Raw genomic sequence first — 15,018 nt, 5'->3', positions numbered from 1 at the left:
CTGAAGCACTTTCACACAGGTAGGAAGATGGTTTATTTAATCTTTTCTTGGCTTATAAATGTTTATTCAGGTTGGATTTATTTGTATAATATTTGCAGAAGTATAAATAAGGATTTATTGTCGAATTTAATGAGTTCCCTTCCCCCCCCCACCCCCACCTCGTTCTGGACGCCTAATTTGTAACCTGCGCCTGATTTTTTTAATGTGTAGAACAGGTTTTTTCAGTTCTACAAAAATCTTCACTGGCTCCATTCTACTTTAGTTTGGAGTACATTTTCACTGTGGAAACTTTCAAATCAGGCGTCAGTGGCCGGACACGCCCACTTTTGAAGAAAAAATTCTGTTCTAAACTAGAACTGTTCTACCTGACTAGAACTGCAGAAAAAAAGTGGAGAATTGCGATTTCTAAAATAGTCCGTTCTCCACCAGTTGCTCCTAAAAATCAGGCGCGAATCATGTGGAAACTTGGGCCCCAAGGCTCAGGGTACTAACAATGTATTGAAAGAAAATGTGGCAAATGAATGTGTTCAGTGCAAGGCATTTGTTGTGATTACAAACTTTACTCATTTCCTAGTTATCTATCAAAAACAAGGAAAATGCTTTTCCCTGAACCATTTCTGAACATTGTGAATCTTGTTCACTTGTGTGGTGAAAGACTACCATGGAACCTGTTGCTCTCAGGCTGATCAGCTAGTGTTCACAACCGTAGCTTGGCCTATACTAGAAACCTCCAGCCACATAAATGTCCATTAAAAGACCACAGCCAATCACTGACCTGCTCCTTCTCACAGGTCAGATCCCTATCTCCACCTTAGACACAGCTGTCAATCAAAAAAAGACTACACCAGAATAGTTAAGATACCTTGATTTATGTCAGATAATTTCAACACCCAGCCCATCTACTACAGACGGCTCACATGAAGTTTTAAAAATTGAATAATCATCCGGTGGAGAAACACAAAGGAACTCAAATATTGGCAGAAGTAATGAAAAAGGACAGATGGTGTCCAGAGCCGTTCTGTCCAGAGCAACCAAATCAGTAATGCAGTCAACCATTAATGAACACTTCATTACTGGGGAAGTTCAGCCTCTGAACAGCGTGAATTGTCAGTGAATCAGGTGAAGTAACGGGAGCAGGAGAGACAGGCAAATCAGTTACTCTCGGGGTCATTTTAATGGCAGCAGAGGCAGAAGGAGATTTAAAAGAGCACTTAAGCAGTTAAGGGTGCAGTGGAGAGGAACCAAGGTGAAAGAACAGCTGTGTGAGGTAGATGACAAAGGGGCCACCCAAAATAAGCTAAATAATACCCGAGCCAAGTAGGTGAAACGAAACACCTGAAGGAAGTCAAAGTTAAAAGGGGCACTAGATAGGAGAATCTATCTGGGATTTAAAAAAATTAAACTAAAAGAGGAAGCAGAGAAATCCAGTAAGAAAAGGAACGAGCCGAGAGAACAGAAATGGAGATAGAGAACTTGGTGTGATTGCTTGTGGGATGTTCATAAATTGCTTGTGGGAGAAAAGCAGATACAAGAGAGGTGATGGGCAGCAAGCTCAAATATTCTGGCTTTTAAAAGCCGGTACAGGAATGTACAAGGGCAGACAAATTGGAGGGGATTTTTAAGGGTGAGTGGATAGCAATAGATTCAGGAAGTGAGGCAGCTCAGGTCAGGGCAGTATCAGACTACGAGAATAAAGCATTAGGAATTACAGTTGCACACTAGCACAATCAAGAATGGGGCTATCACAACAGGGGACAAGTGCTGAACAGAGTAGAGAAGGTGGGGACATTGGATGGGTTAACGTTGGTAAAAGAAGCAAAAAAGAGGAAACTCCATGAAGCTACCCATGAGAATACACTCGCAACCAGATACCAGGCACTGTCCAAACCTGCAAAAGGATACAAGGTCCCTGAAGTAAAGGTAGTTAGAAAAACAAAAAGATGCAGTTTACAGGTAAGAGAGAGAGAGAGAGAGAGAGAGAGACTGTGGTTGTCGGCAATTCCTTGCTCAGCAAAGTGGATGTCATGCGAGTTAGGAGAACACTTGCTGGCTGTATGGAGCTGGAGCAGTACATCCTGAGGAAATGTTAGCAGGTACACTGAAGGGGACAGGTAGGGAATCAAAATGTAGAAGTACATGTCAGGGTCAATGGCATTGCAAGAATTAATATGGGGGCCTTAAAAACCGAGGATTGGCTCAAAACTGGTAGATAAGCGATGCAGAGTAATGCTCTCTGGAACTCTCAGTAATTGGGAAAGGAGGGGAGTTCACAAAGACTAGAGAGGTAAACGAGTGGCTGGCACTTGGTGCAAGAACAGTGCTACCTTCATAAAAAACTGAATCCTTCCAAAAGAAAAAGGACTGCGACACCAGAGACAGGCTACAGTTAAAACACGGATTTATGAGGAGCATCCAGGCTACAATAGAAAATCAGTTAAGCGAGACAGGTGGGGAGAGTGGGCAGGGAGGAAACAGAATCCCAGACAAAAAAAGGTCATGAAGGAGAAGACAGTCAGCATGTTGGGAAATCTCTTCTTAGGCAGTCCCTCTGAGTCGAGAATGACTTGCTTCCAAACTAATACAAGTTCTCAGGTGACTGATGAGTCCATTGCGGGACCCACAGTCTCAGGTGGGGCAGATGATGGTTGAACGAACAGGTGGGTGGGTGGGGAGCCTGGGTTGCCGCGCGCTCCTTCCGCTATCGACGCTTGGCTTCAGCTTGCTCCTGGTGAAGAGACCCGAGGTGTTCGGGGCCTTCCCAGATGCTCTTCTACTTTGGGCGGTCTTGGGCCAGGGATTCCCAGGTGTCGGTGGGATGTTGCACTTTTTCTAATGAGGCTTTGAGGGTGTTTTTGCAGTGTTTCCTCTGCCCCCCTGGGGCTCGCTTGCCGTGTTGAAGTTCCGAGTAGAGCGCTTGTTTTGGGAGTCTCATGTCAGGCATGCAGCCTGCCTAACGGAGCTGATCAAGCGTGGTCAGTGCTTCGATGCTGGCCCGAGCGAGAACATCGACGTTGGTGCACCGATCCTGCCAATGGATTTACAGGATCTTGCAGAGGCAGCGCTGGTGGTACTTGTCCAGCGTTTTGAGATGCCTACTGTACATAGTCCACGTCTCAGCCATATAGGAGGGCGGGTATCACTACTGCTCTGTAGACCATAAGTTTGGTGCCGGGTTTGAGGTCCTGGTCTTCAAACACTCTCTTACTCAGGCGATGTCGAAAACACCGATTCAAGCTAAGACTCTTAACACAAGCAGACCGTCAGATTGTTAGTTTATTGTTACTTGTATACAAGGGGAGAGTGCCCTAGACAAAGGCTTAGGGTACCAACTCCAGTAATACACAGAAATTGGAACATATTTATAGACCCAAGTAAACAACTCCTATTATCTGTGATGGTTCCTCTTTTTTTGTAATAGTGCAGAGTCTACAGTTTACAATTACCTCATCAGTGTTATCCAATGGAAACTTGTCTTAGCTACCCTTTGGGCTAACCTTTTCCTTGACCCCTCCTTGTTCACTGTCTGGTTTTTGGTTAACACATCCTTATTGTGATTATAATTAGGCAGAGAAGACAGATGACCTTAGCTGCTGCAAGGTATCGCAACCCATGGTTTCAACTGCTGACAGCTTGTTTAGTATAGTTGCTGAAGTAAGCTCTAATTCTTAGATTGACCAAATATAATGTCCCAAGCAAGCCTTGCAATCTATGGTTGCTCTTTTTCTATCTTTCCACAGCGACCAAAGGCTGCACTGGCACACTGAAGGCAGTGCTGGACCTCGTCGACCCAAAGAGAGATGTGAGCCAGAAACCAAGACTAGGCAGATATAGACGAACACGAGGAGAGGCAAGTCTATAGTAAGATGCTGGGACTACTGTTGTGGCAGTAGAGAGCTTGGATGTCGTGACAGAGGGGTACAGTGTGTTTAGAAAACAGAATGGGCAACAAAAGGTGGCGGTGCAGCTCAGTATAAGAACATAAGAAATAGGAGGAGTAGGCCATTTGGCCCCTCGAGCCTGCTCCACCATTCAGTATTATGCCTGATCTGATCATGGACTCAGCTTCACTTCCCTGCCTGCTCCCCATAACCCTTTACTCCCTTGTCGCTCAAAAATCTGTCTATCTCCGTCTTAAATATATTCAGTGACCCAGCCTCCACAGCTCTGAGGCAGAAAATTCCACAGATTTACAACCCCGAGAAGAAATTTCTCCTCATCTCCGTTTTAAATGGGCGGTCCCTTATTCTAAGACTATGTCCCCTAGTTTTAGTTTCCCCTATGAGTGGAAATATCCTTTCTGCATCCATCTTGGCAAGTCCCCTCATTATCTTGTATGTTTTGATCATTCTTCTGAACGCCAAAGTGTATCGGCCCAACCTATCCTCATAAGTCAATCCCTTCATCTCCGGAATCAACCGAGTGAACCTTCTCTGAACAGCCTCCAATGCATGTATATCCTTCCTTAAATACGGAGACCAAAACTGAACGCAGTACACCAGGTGTGGCCTCACCAATACCCTGATCAGGGACAACTAAGATTACTACTTTGCAGGGACAACTAAGATTACGACTTTGAAATAAACTGCAGTAGAACCAGGGGACACAGGTTCAAACTGGAGATGGATACTTTTAGGACTATCAGGAAATTCGTATTCTAAATCCACGTGCTCATTATGTGGAATAAATTTCCACAGAGTAGTGGAGGCAAAAGCCCTGGAATCAATTAACAACTGGATGCTACGAGGGGGAGAGGGGCAGCAGTAGGATCTCTCTCGATAAAAGAAACAATGAGGCCAAATGGCCTTCCTCATCCATTATCTTGTGATCTTGTAAACTAGCTGTTCAAGAACCCGTGAAGACATCAGAACAAGAGATGTTATCAAACTAGCTCTCCTTTAATTACAGCGATTGGCAAACACAATGCTTATGGAACAAGCTTGGAGCTCCTGCAAGTAGCTAGGTTCAAAATGAATAGCTTGGCCCCTTTTAAACAATTGAGATGGCAGGAACAAACTATAGAATTATTAATTACATGTGCATAAACCATCAATACCCATGCCTGGACCTGTCTGGGTTCCAAACAGAATGCCTATCATTCTGTGTGAACCCACGTAATATAGAACCCAATTAAGCAAAAACAAATATTTGCAAACTTTATCACAACTAGCTCTTTGGCCACTTCACTGAATTCTTTGCTTATTTCTGGGCAGGCCAGGCCCACCCATGAAGCACCATGGAGTTTTTCTCATGTTAAAGGGACTATATAAATGCTAGTTTTGTTAATCAGTACCTTGGAAACAATGCAGTTAGGTCCTATAAAAAGAACCACTGCATTTAACGACAAGCATCATGCTGGAGGGCACACTTCAAACAACCCCACCAAAGCAAACAACGCAGCACTAACCAACAGAAGCCAAGACAATACCAGGCATGGAAAGTGTGCGCTATTGCAGCAAAACATCAGGGACACTTACCTGGTTAGTTGCCAAGATTCCCTACAAGACATCTTTCTACCTGCCACAGAGCACCAGAAGAGCAATACAAACTATTAGACTGTAACGGACAGATATGAACAAACAAATCCATTTGGCTACCATATGCTTTAGGCCATCCCATAAATAAAACACCAGCAGTTTAAAAAATAGCTAGTATCAGCATATCCAATAAACTGAATTTAGTGAATCGTGGTTTACAATTTGCACATGAATATAAAACTGCTGATACAGAATCCTCAGACAAGCGGCCTCGATTAAGTATAGAAATATCAAAATACCTGTAATGAAACTCCTATTACGAATGTATATTCACCCGCACTGCCTTTTTTTAAAAAAGGTTTTAAGATCTGATTAACCAAAGTAATTCGAGCAAACAAGGCCTCTTGTACCCTTTAGTTGAGACAGTTGCACACACATCTCCACAGGTGCACCAATCCCCCAGCTCCAGTGTTCCTTTAAAGTCACAAGGTTTAATTGTTGTTCAGTAACCATTGGGCGAGCTCATTTATAATTTGTTAAAGCATGCTGCAGGTTACAATCTTAATTAACTTATTTTAAACATGATCAGGAATGCCCACTAAGGGGCTACAGATATTGTGACTAATATTTTCTGCTGTTGGTTTTTCTGTCTTTTCCAAATGACTGACTGACTATTTTTCAATTTTAAAAAAAGGATAACATAGGAAATGCAGTGCTAAACCTACTGTTTTTAATATGTTATGCAATTGCCCATGACAATGCCCACAGTTGGTTGGTAAATATGTTTGGGTAGAGGGGATGTATTTTGAAGAATTTGTATCACTGGTTGTCTCCCACTACATTCCAGCCTCCAGCTCTACCTCACTACCACTTCTCCCGACCCTCCATGGTCTCTAAATTGTCAGACTGCTTATCCAATATCCAGTTTTGATGAGCAGAAATTTTCTCCAATTGAATATTGAGAAGACCGAAGCCATTGTTTTCAGGTCACCGCCATGAACTCCATTCCCTAATCACTGACTCCATCCCTCTCCCCAACTTCTGTTTAAAGCTGAACTAGACTGTCCGCAACCTTTTGACCACATATCCATAGCATAACTAAGACCGCCGATTTCCACTTCTGTAACATCACCTGTCTCCGCCCTTACCTCAGCTCATCTGCTGCTGAAGCCCTCATCCATGCCTTTGTTTTCTCTAAACTTGACTATTCCAACACACTCCTGGCTGGCCTCCCATATTCTACCCTATGTAAACTATTCATGATCCAAAAATCGGCTGCCCCTGACCTAATGCGCACAAGTTCCACTACTCACCCATCACCACTGTGCTCACTGACTTACATTGGCTTCCGGTTAAGCAACAATTTCAAAATTCTCATCCTTATTTTCAAATCCCTCCATGACCTCGCCCTTCCCTATCGCTAAATTCCTACAGCCCCACAACCCCCGCCCCCCCCCCCCCCCCCCCCCAAAATGGCTGTGCTCCTCTAATTCTGTCCTCCTGAGTATCCCTGATTATAATTACTCAACCATTGGTGGCCATGCCTTCTACTGCCTGGGCCCAAAGCTCTGGAACTCCCTGCCTAAACCTCTCCACCTCTTTTTTTCTCCTTCAAGACGCTCCTTAAAACATAACTCTTTGGCAAAGCTTTTGGTCACCTGCGCTAATTTTTACTTATGCGGCTCAGTGTCAAAGTTTTATCGCGTAACACCTGGGGACGTTTCACTATGTTAAATGCGCTATATAAATAAGTTTTTGTTGTTGTTGTTGAAAGAGGAGGTAGCGGAGATACTGGATGGGGTAAAAATTGATAAAGTACTAAAAAGGCTGTCTACTTAAAGTTGATAAGTCACCAGGAGTGGATGGGATGCATCCTAGGATGGTGAGGGAGGTTAAGGAGGATATCGCATTAGTGCTGGCCATAATCTGCCAATCCTCTTTAGATATGGGGTGGTGCCAGAGGACTGGAGAATTGCAAATGTTAGACCCTTGTTCAAAAAGGAGTGCAAGGACAAACTCAGAAACTACAGGCCAGTCAGTTTAACCTCCACAGTGGGGAAGCTTTTAGCTTCATAATCAGGGACAAAGTTAACTGTCACTTGGACAAGTGTAGATTCATTAAGTAAAGCCAGCACAGATTTGTTGAAGGCAAATTGTATTTGATAAAATGCCACATAATAGACCTGCCAGCAAATTTGAAACCCATGGAATAAAAGGAATAGTGCTGCATGGACTCGAAATTGGCTCAGTGATAGAAAACAGTAGCGGTGAACGGTTGCTTTTCGGACTGGAGGAAGATATAAAGTGGTGCTCCCCGAGGCTCGGTACTAGGACCATTGCTTTCCTTGATATACATTAATGACTTGGAAGCACAGGGCGCAATTTCAAAATTTTCAGATGATACAAAACTTGAAGGTATAATGAAGTGAGGAGGATAATAAGACTTCAAGATGACATCGGGCTAGAATTTTCTCTTCAATTTCAGCAGTTTTCTCGGCGGAAAACCACCCAGCGAAAATTTCTACTTTATTTTTTTTTAAATAAGAGAGTCCCTCTGGCATTTGCAAAATATCACTGGGGGAGCGGACCACCCACATGCACCGCCAAAAAACCCACTACCATCTAAGTTTGGGCTCAGCGGTGACCCGTAGGCAAGATCGAAAAAACCACCCACAAAAAGTAGCCGGAGCTGGGCGGGCAGTAAGTAGCCCTGCAAAGAAAGGCGAGTTAAAACATTTTTTCTTTTAAAATTATTTTATGGCAGTTAAGTTAAAAAGGGTCGTGAGAATGTTTTTATTTTTTATTTCTTGGAAAAAAGTAGTGTGTGTTTTCACCCCTCCCTAGGCCCAACCACAGCCTCAGTCTAAATTTGAGTAATTACCGCCCATTTTGGTTAAGAACCGCCCAATTTGCCCAGGATCACGTTTAACCTCCGAGAATCTACGTGTAAGATCCATTTTCTCACGGGATTTAGGGAAATTCTCACCCATAGACAGGTGGAATGGGCAAACACGTGGCAGCTAAAATTTAATGCAAAAAAGTGCAAAGTGATACATTCTGGGAGGAAGAATGAGGACAGGCAATATAAACTAACGGTTACAATTTTAAAGGGGCTGCAGGAACAGACCTGGGGGTATATGGGCACAAATCATTGAAGGTGGCAGGACAGGTGGAGAAAGCAGTTAAAAAAGCTTACAGGATCCTGGGTTTCATAAATAGAGGCATAGAGTACAAAAGCAAGGAAGTTATGATGAACCTTTATAAAACACGCAGTATGGTGTCCAATTCTACACTTTAGGAAGGATGTGAAGGCCTTAGAGAGGGTACAGAAAAGATTTACAAGAATAGTTCCAGGGATGAGGGACTTCAGTTACGTGGATAGACTGGAGAAGCTGAGGTTGTTCCCCTTAGAGCAGAGAAAGTTGAGAGGAGATTTGATGGAGATATTCAAAATCATGAGGAGTCTGGATGAAGTGTAGAGAGAGAAACTGTTCCCATTGGTAGAAGGTTCAAGAACCAGAAGGCATAGATTTAAGGTGATTGGCAAAAGAACCAAAGGCGACACGAGGAAAAACTTTTTTTTTTTATGCAGCGAGTGGCTAGCATCGGAAATGTACTGCCTGAAAGGGTGGTGGAGGCAGACTCAATCGTGGCTATCAAGAGGGAATTGGATGTGTACCTGAAGGAAAAAAAATTGCAGAGCTGCAGGGGACCTCCTTCGGTGCAGTAACCAATGATTCTATGAACTTGGATATGTGGCTTTCTATCTTATCGAGTAATTAATAAATACAATGAATAGTTGAGGTCCCAACACAGATCCTTGCAGGACACCACTGTCACATCCTGCCAATTAGAGCATCTGCCCACTTTTCCTTCACTCCGTCTCCTGCCGTTCAATTTCTTAACCAGATCAATAATTTGCCAACAGTCTATCAAGTGCCTTCTGGATGTACATATAAATAACATCCAGACATTCTCCTGTCCACTACTTCAGTCCAGGCATAACCTTCCCTTTACAAATCCATGCTGATTCTCTCTGATCAGCTCAAGATTTTCAAGGTGTTCAGTCACCCTATCCTTAATTATAGACTCTAATAATTTCCTGACAACAAAGGTTAGGATAACTGGTCTATAATTCCCTGATTTCCCCCTCTCCGTTTTTTTTTAAATAATCGAGTGACATGTGAAATTTTCCAATCTAAAAGGAACAGTTCCTGAAATAGAGAACACTTAGAAAGCTTATAGGGCCCAAGTTTCCACACGCGCCTAGAACGGCGCAGTCCCGACCTGGACGCCCGTTTTTCGCGCCACAAAGTGCTCCTAAAAAAATCCTCCGTATTCTCCACCTACCTGCAGGTCCTCTGGCCCTCGGCGCAGCCAGCACGAGCTGCGCTGAAAACAGTGCCGGGACCTCTGCACATGCGCGCTACAGTGGGCACGCAAGTGCAGTAGCTCCAGGCGCCTGAAGCACGCAGCCCCTAGCCCTGGCCGAATGGCCTCACTGGGGCTGCGTGAATAAGGCTCCTCCCACAGCCAGCTCCTGCTCCCCCCACCCCCCCCGCCTCCGGACCCGACCCACGCTCTTGCTCCCGCTCCCCCGACTGGACCCAACCCGCGCTCCTGCTCCCCCGCCCCCCCCCGACTGGACCCGATCCCCGACCCGCGCTCCTGTTCCCGCTCTCCCCCCCCCCCCCAGCCACCCCACGACTGGACCCGACCCGCGCTCCTGCTCCCCCCCCCCCGGACTGTATCCGACCTGACCTCCTCCACCAGCACCCCCCCCCTTCTCCCCCTCTCCCTGACCCGACCCGACGCCACCTACTTGTAAATCTGGTGCTGGGGACGGGCCCTTCCCGAAGTCTCAGGCCGGCCGGTTCAGCCTTCGGTCCCGAAAGGCCTAACTGAAGCACTTTCACACAGGTAGGAAGATGGTTTATTTAATCTTTTCTTTGCTTATAAATGTTTATTCAGGTTGGATTTATTTGTATAATATTTGTATAAGTATAAATAAGGATTTATTATAGAATTTAATGACTTCCCTTCCCCCCCACCTCGTTCTGGACGCCTAATTTGTAACCTGCGCCTGATTTTTTAATGTGTAGACAAGGTTTTTTCAGTTCTACAAAAATCTTCACTTGCTCCATTGTAAGTTAGTTTGGAGTACGTTTTCACTGTGGAAACTTTGAAATCAGGCGTCAGTGGCCGGACACGCCCCCTTTTGAAGAAAAAATTCTGTTCCAAAGTAGAACTTTTCTACCTGACTAGAACTGCAGAAAAAAAAATGTGGAGAATTGCGATTTCTAAGATAGTCCGTTCTCCACCAGTTGCTCCTAAAAATCAGGTGCAAATCATGTGGAAACTTGGGCCCATAGTTAGGGCAACTGCAATGTTCTTGTCTACTTTCTTTAAAACCCTGGAATGGAAACCATCTGGGCCTGGGTTTTGTCCAATGCCATTATTTTCTTCTTCACTGTTACTTTGCTTACGTTAATGTTGGCAAGTCCCTGTCCCTGATCAATATTAGTTTCACAAGAAATAAGAGCAGGAGTAGGCCATTTGGCCCCTCGAACCTGCTCCCCCATTTAATATCATGGCTGATCTGATCATAGTCTCGGTTCCATCATCATCATAGGCAGTCCCTCGGAATCGAGGAAGACTTGCTTCCACTCTAAAAGTGAGTTCTTGGATGGCTGTACAATCCAAATACAAGAACCACAGTCTGTCACAGGTGGGGCAGATAGTCGTTGAGGGAAGGGGTGGGTGGAACTGGTTTGCCGCACACTCTTTCCGCTGGCTGTGCTTGATTTCTGCACGCGCTCGCCAATGAGACTAGAGGTGCTCAGCGCCCTCCCGATGCGCTTCTTCCATTTAGGACGGTCTGTGGCCAGGGACTCCCAGGTGTCAGGAGATGTTGCATTTTATCAGCGAGGCTTTCGGGGTGTCCTTGTAACGTTTCCGCTGCCCACCTTTGGCTCATTTGCCGTGAACGAGTTCAGAGTAGAGTGCTTGTTTTGGGAGTCTCGTGTCTGGCATGCGAACAATGTGGCCTGCCCAGCAGAGCTAATCAAGTCTGGTCAGTGCTTCAATGCTGGGGATGTTGGCACGTCTGTCCTCCAAGGAGATTTGTAGGATCTTGCAAAGACATTGTTGGTGATATTTCTCCAGCGACTTGGTGTCTACTGTACATGGTCCATGTTTCTGAGCCACACAGGAGGGCAGATATTACGACAGTCCTGTAAACCATGGATTTGAGGGCCTGGACTTCAAACACTCTTTTCCTCAGGCGGCCAAAGGCTACACTGGCGCACTAGAGGTAGTGTTGTATCTCGTTGTCAATGCCTGCTCTTCTTGATAGGAGGCTCCCGAGATATGGGAAGTGGTCCACATTGTCCAGAGCTGCGCCGTGGATCTTGATGACTGGGGGACAGTGCTGTGCAGTGAGGACAGGCTGGCGGAAGACCTTTGCCTTGCTGATGTTTAGCATGAGGCTCATGCTTTCGTACGCTTCAGTAAATACATCAACTATGTCCTAGAGTTCAGCTTCCGAATGTGCGCAGACACATGCGTCGTCCGCCCCACCCCACTGCTGGCCAAGAACGGGGAAACATTCAGACACCGAGGCAGTCAGGGCCCGCTGGAAGGAGCACTTCAAAGATCTCCTCAACCGAGAATCTGCTTTTGACTCGAGTGTACTTGACTCCATCCCTCAGCATGCTACTCGCCAAAACCCCAACACTGCACAAGGTAGGAAGTGCCATAAGACAGCTTAAGAACAACTCGGTTCCATTTCACTGCCCACTCACCATAACCCTTTAGTCCCTTATCACTCAAAAATCTGTCTATCTCCTCCTTAAATATATTCCATGACCCAGTCTCCTCAGCTCTCTGGGGCAGAGAATTCCACAGATTTATAACCCTCAGAAGAAATTCCTCCTCATCTCAGCTTTAAAAGGGCGGCCCCTTATTCTGAGACTATGCCCCCTAGTTTTAGTTTCCCCTATGAGTGGAAATATACTCTGCATCCAACTTGTCCAGCCCTCTCATTATCTTATATGTTTCAATAAGATCATCGCTCATTCTTCTAAACTCCAATGTGTATTGGCCCAACCTATCTTCATAAGTCAACCCCCCATCTCTGGAATCAACCAAGTGAAACTTCTCTGAACAGCCTCCAATGCAAGTATATCCTTCCTTAAATACGGAGACCAAAACTGCACACAGTCATCATTTCATCATCGGCAGTCCCTCAAAATCGAGGAAGACTTGCTTCCACTCCAAAAGTGAGTTCTCAAGTGACTCAACAGTCCAATACGGAAATTACAGTCTCGGTCACAGGTGGGACAGACAGTCGTTGGAGGAAAGGGTGGGTGGGGAGTCTCGTTTGCCGCACGTTCCTTCCGCTGCCTGCGCTCGTATCTGCATGCTCTCGGCGATGAGACTCGAGGTGCTCAGTGCCCTCCCGGATGCACTTCCTCCACTTAGGGCGGTCGTGGGCCAGGGACTCCCAGGTGTTGGTGGGGATGTTGCACTTTATCAAGGAGGCTTCGAAGGTCTTCCTCTGCTGACCTGGGGCTCACTTTCCGCATAGGAGTTCCGAGTAGAGCGCTTGCTTTGCGAGTCTTGTGTCGGGCATTCGAACAATGTGGCCCGCCCAATGGAGCTGGTCGACTGTGATCAGTGCTTCGGTGCTGGCCTGAGTAAGAACACCGACAATTTTGAGGTTGTAACTAACAGGTTTGTCAAACATGATTTCCCTTTCATAAATCCATGTTGACTCTGCCCAGTCCAATTATTATTTTCTAAGTGCCCTGTTACCACATCCTTAATAATAGATTATAGCATTTCACATGCCACTGATGTCAGGCTAACTGGTCTGTCGTTTCCCGATTTCTAACTCCCTCCTTTCTTAGCGGGGTTACATTAGTTACCTTCCAATCTGCGGAAACTGTTCTAGAGTCTATGGAATTTTGGAAGATGACAACCAATGCATCCACTCTCTCAAAACCCTAAGATGTAGGTCATCAGATCCAGGGGATTTATTGGCTTTCAGTCCCATTAATTTCTCCAGTACTATTTTTTTTTAAACTACAGGTGCAGTGTCGAGAATCCAGAACCCTTAGGATTGAGGCCGTTCCGGATTCCGACCATCTTTGACGTCACAAATGCGCAAACACCGAACCCAGGTTTGGGTATTTCCGGATTTCGGAACGTCAGAAAGGGGGGAGGGGCTGCGCCAAGGACAGAGGGTCCGGGCCCCGCCCTGGAGGAGCTGCTCGGGCGGGCCAGCACCGTCGCGGAAGAGGTGTTCGGGTGCGCCGGCGGCAAGGCCCCGAGGTAAGGACAGCGGCGGCGAGCAGAGGGGAGACCCAAGGTCGGGCAGCGGTGGGGCCCCCCCCACCAAGAGGTCGGCAGGTCTGGATTCCGGAACATTTTACAGATTCCGCATGACCCCGCCAATGATCGGTCCGGAGTGTTCTGGAACTCTGGATTTTCGACGGTGCACCCGTAATACTAATTTCTTTCAGTTCCTCATTCTCGCAAGACCCTTGGTTCTCCACTATTTCCAGGAGATTTTTGAGTGACTTCAGTGAAGACAGACCAAAGTAATTATTTCATTTCTCTGCCATTTCCTTATTCCCCATTATAATTTCTCCTGTCTCAGCTTCCAGGGAATCCACATTTACTGTCGCGAATCTTTTCCTTTCTATGGCCCCAAGTTTCGCCATGATTTGCTCCTGATTTTTAGGAGCAACTGGTGTAGAACGGAGTAGCTTAGAAATCAGAATTCACGCCATTTAGTTTCCTCCAGTTTTAGTCAGTTAGAACAGTTTCACTTTGCAACAGAATTTTTTTTTCAAAAGGGGGCGTGTCCAGCCACTTAAGCCTGTTTTCAAAGTTTCGTCAGTGAAACCTTACTCTAAATTAACTTAGAATGGAGTAAGTGAAGATTTTTGTACGCTCGAAAAAACCTTGCCTACACTTCAGAAAATCAGGCGTAGGTTACAAATCAGGCGTAGGGAATGGGGGGAGGGGTTTAAAGGGAAGTTTACAAACATTAAACACTTCAGTTTTACAAATAAAGAGCCATCATCAATAATAGATGATAAAAACACCAATAAATCAACCAATCAAAAAAAATGAATAAGAAAAATTTTTTTTTTTTACAAATCAATAAATAACATTTTCTACTGACCGACTGCAGCACCGAGAGCCCTCCAACAACGTGCTGGGATGCCCCCTGCCCACCCACCCCCTCCCCTAGTGTGTCTCTGTCAGTGTCTCTTTCTCTCTGTATGTGTCTCATTCTGTGTCTGTGTTTCTGACAGGGAGGAGGAGGGGGGAGGGAGGCGGGAGGAGGAGGAGGGGGGAGGGAGGCGGGAGGAGGAGGAGAGGGGGGAGGGAGGAGGAGGAGGGGGGAGGGAGGAGGGGAGGAGGGAGGAGGAGGAGGGGAGGGGAGGAGGGGGAGGGAGGAGAGAGGGGGGAGGGAGGCGGGAGGAGGAGGAGGGGGAGGGAGGAGGAGGAGGGGGGGAGGGAGGAGGAGGAG

General features: G+C 46.0%; 1 protein-coding gene across 1 annotated transcript in view; it reads right to left on the bottom strand.

Annotated features, from left to right (window-relative positions):
• Positions 1 to 14,086: 14,086 nt before the first annotated feature.
• Positions 14,087 to 15,018, bottom strand: part of LOC139275637 (thrombospondin-3-like) — a 62,680-nt gene continuing 61,748 nt past the window's right edge. The window contains exon 10 of the mRNA XM_070892808.1: positions 14,087 to 14,226. Within this exon, the coding sequence (XP_070748909.1) occupies positions 14,087 to 14,226 (140 nt within the window). The remainder of the gene's footprint in view (positions 14,227 to 15,018) is intronic.

This window comes from Pristiophorus japonicus, chromosome 11 (assembly GCF_044704955.1).
Source record: "Pristiophorus japonicus isolate sPriJap1 chromosome 11, sPriJap1.hap1, whole genome shotgun sequence".
In the NCBI taxonomy this organism is placed as follows: Eukaryota; Metazoa; Chordata; class Chondrichthyes; family Pristiophoridae; genus Pristiophorus; species Pristiophorus japonicus.
This window is presented reverse-complemented; position numbering and strand designations above follow the sequence as displayed.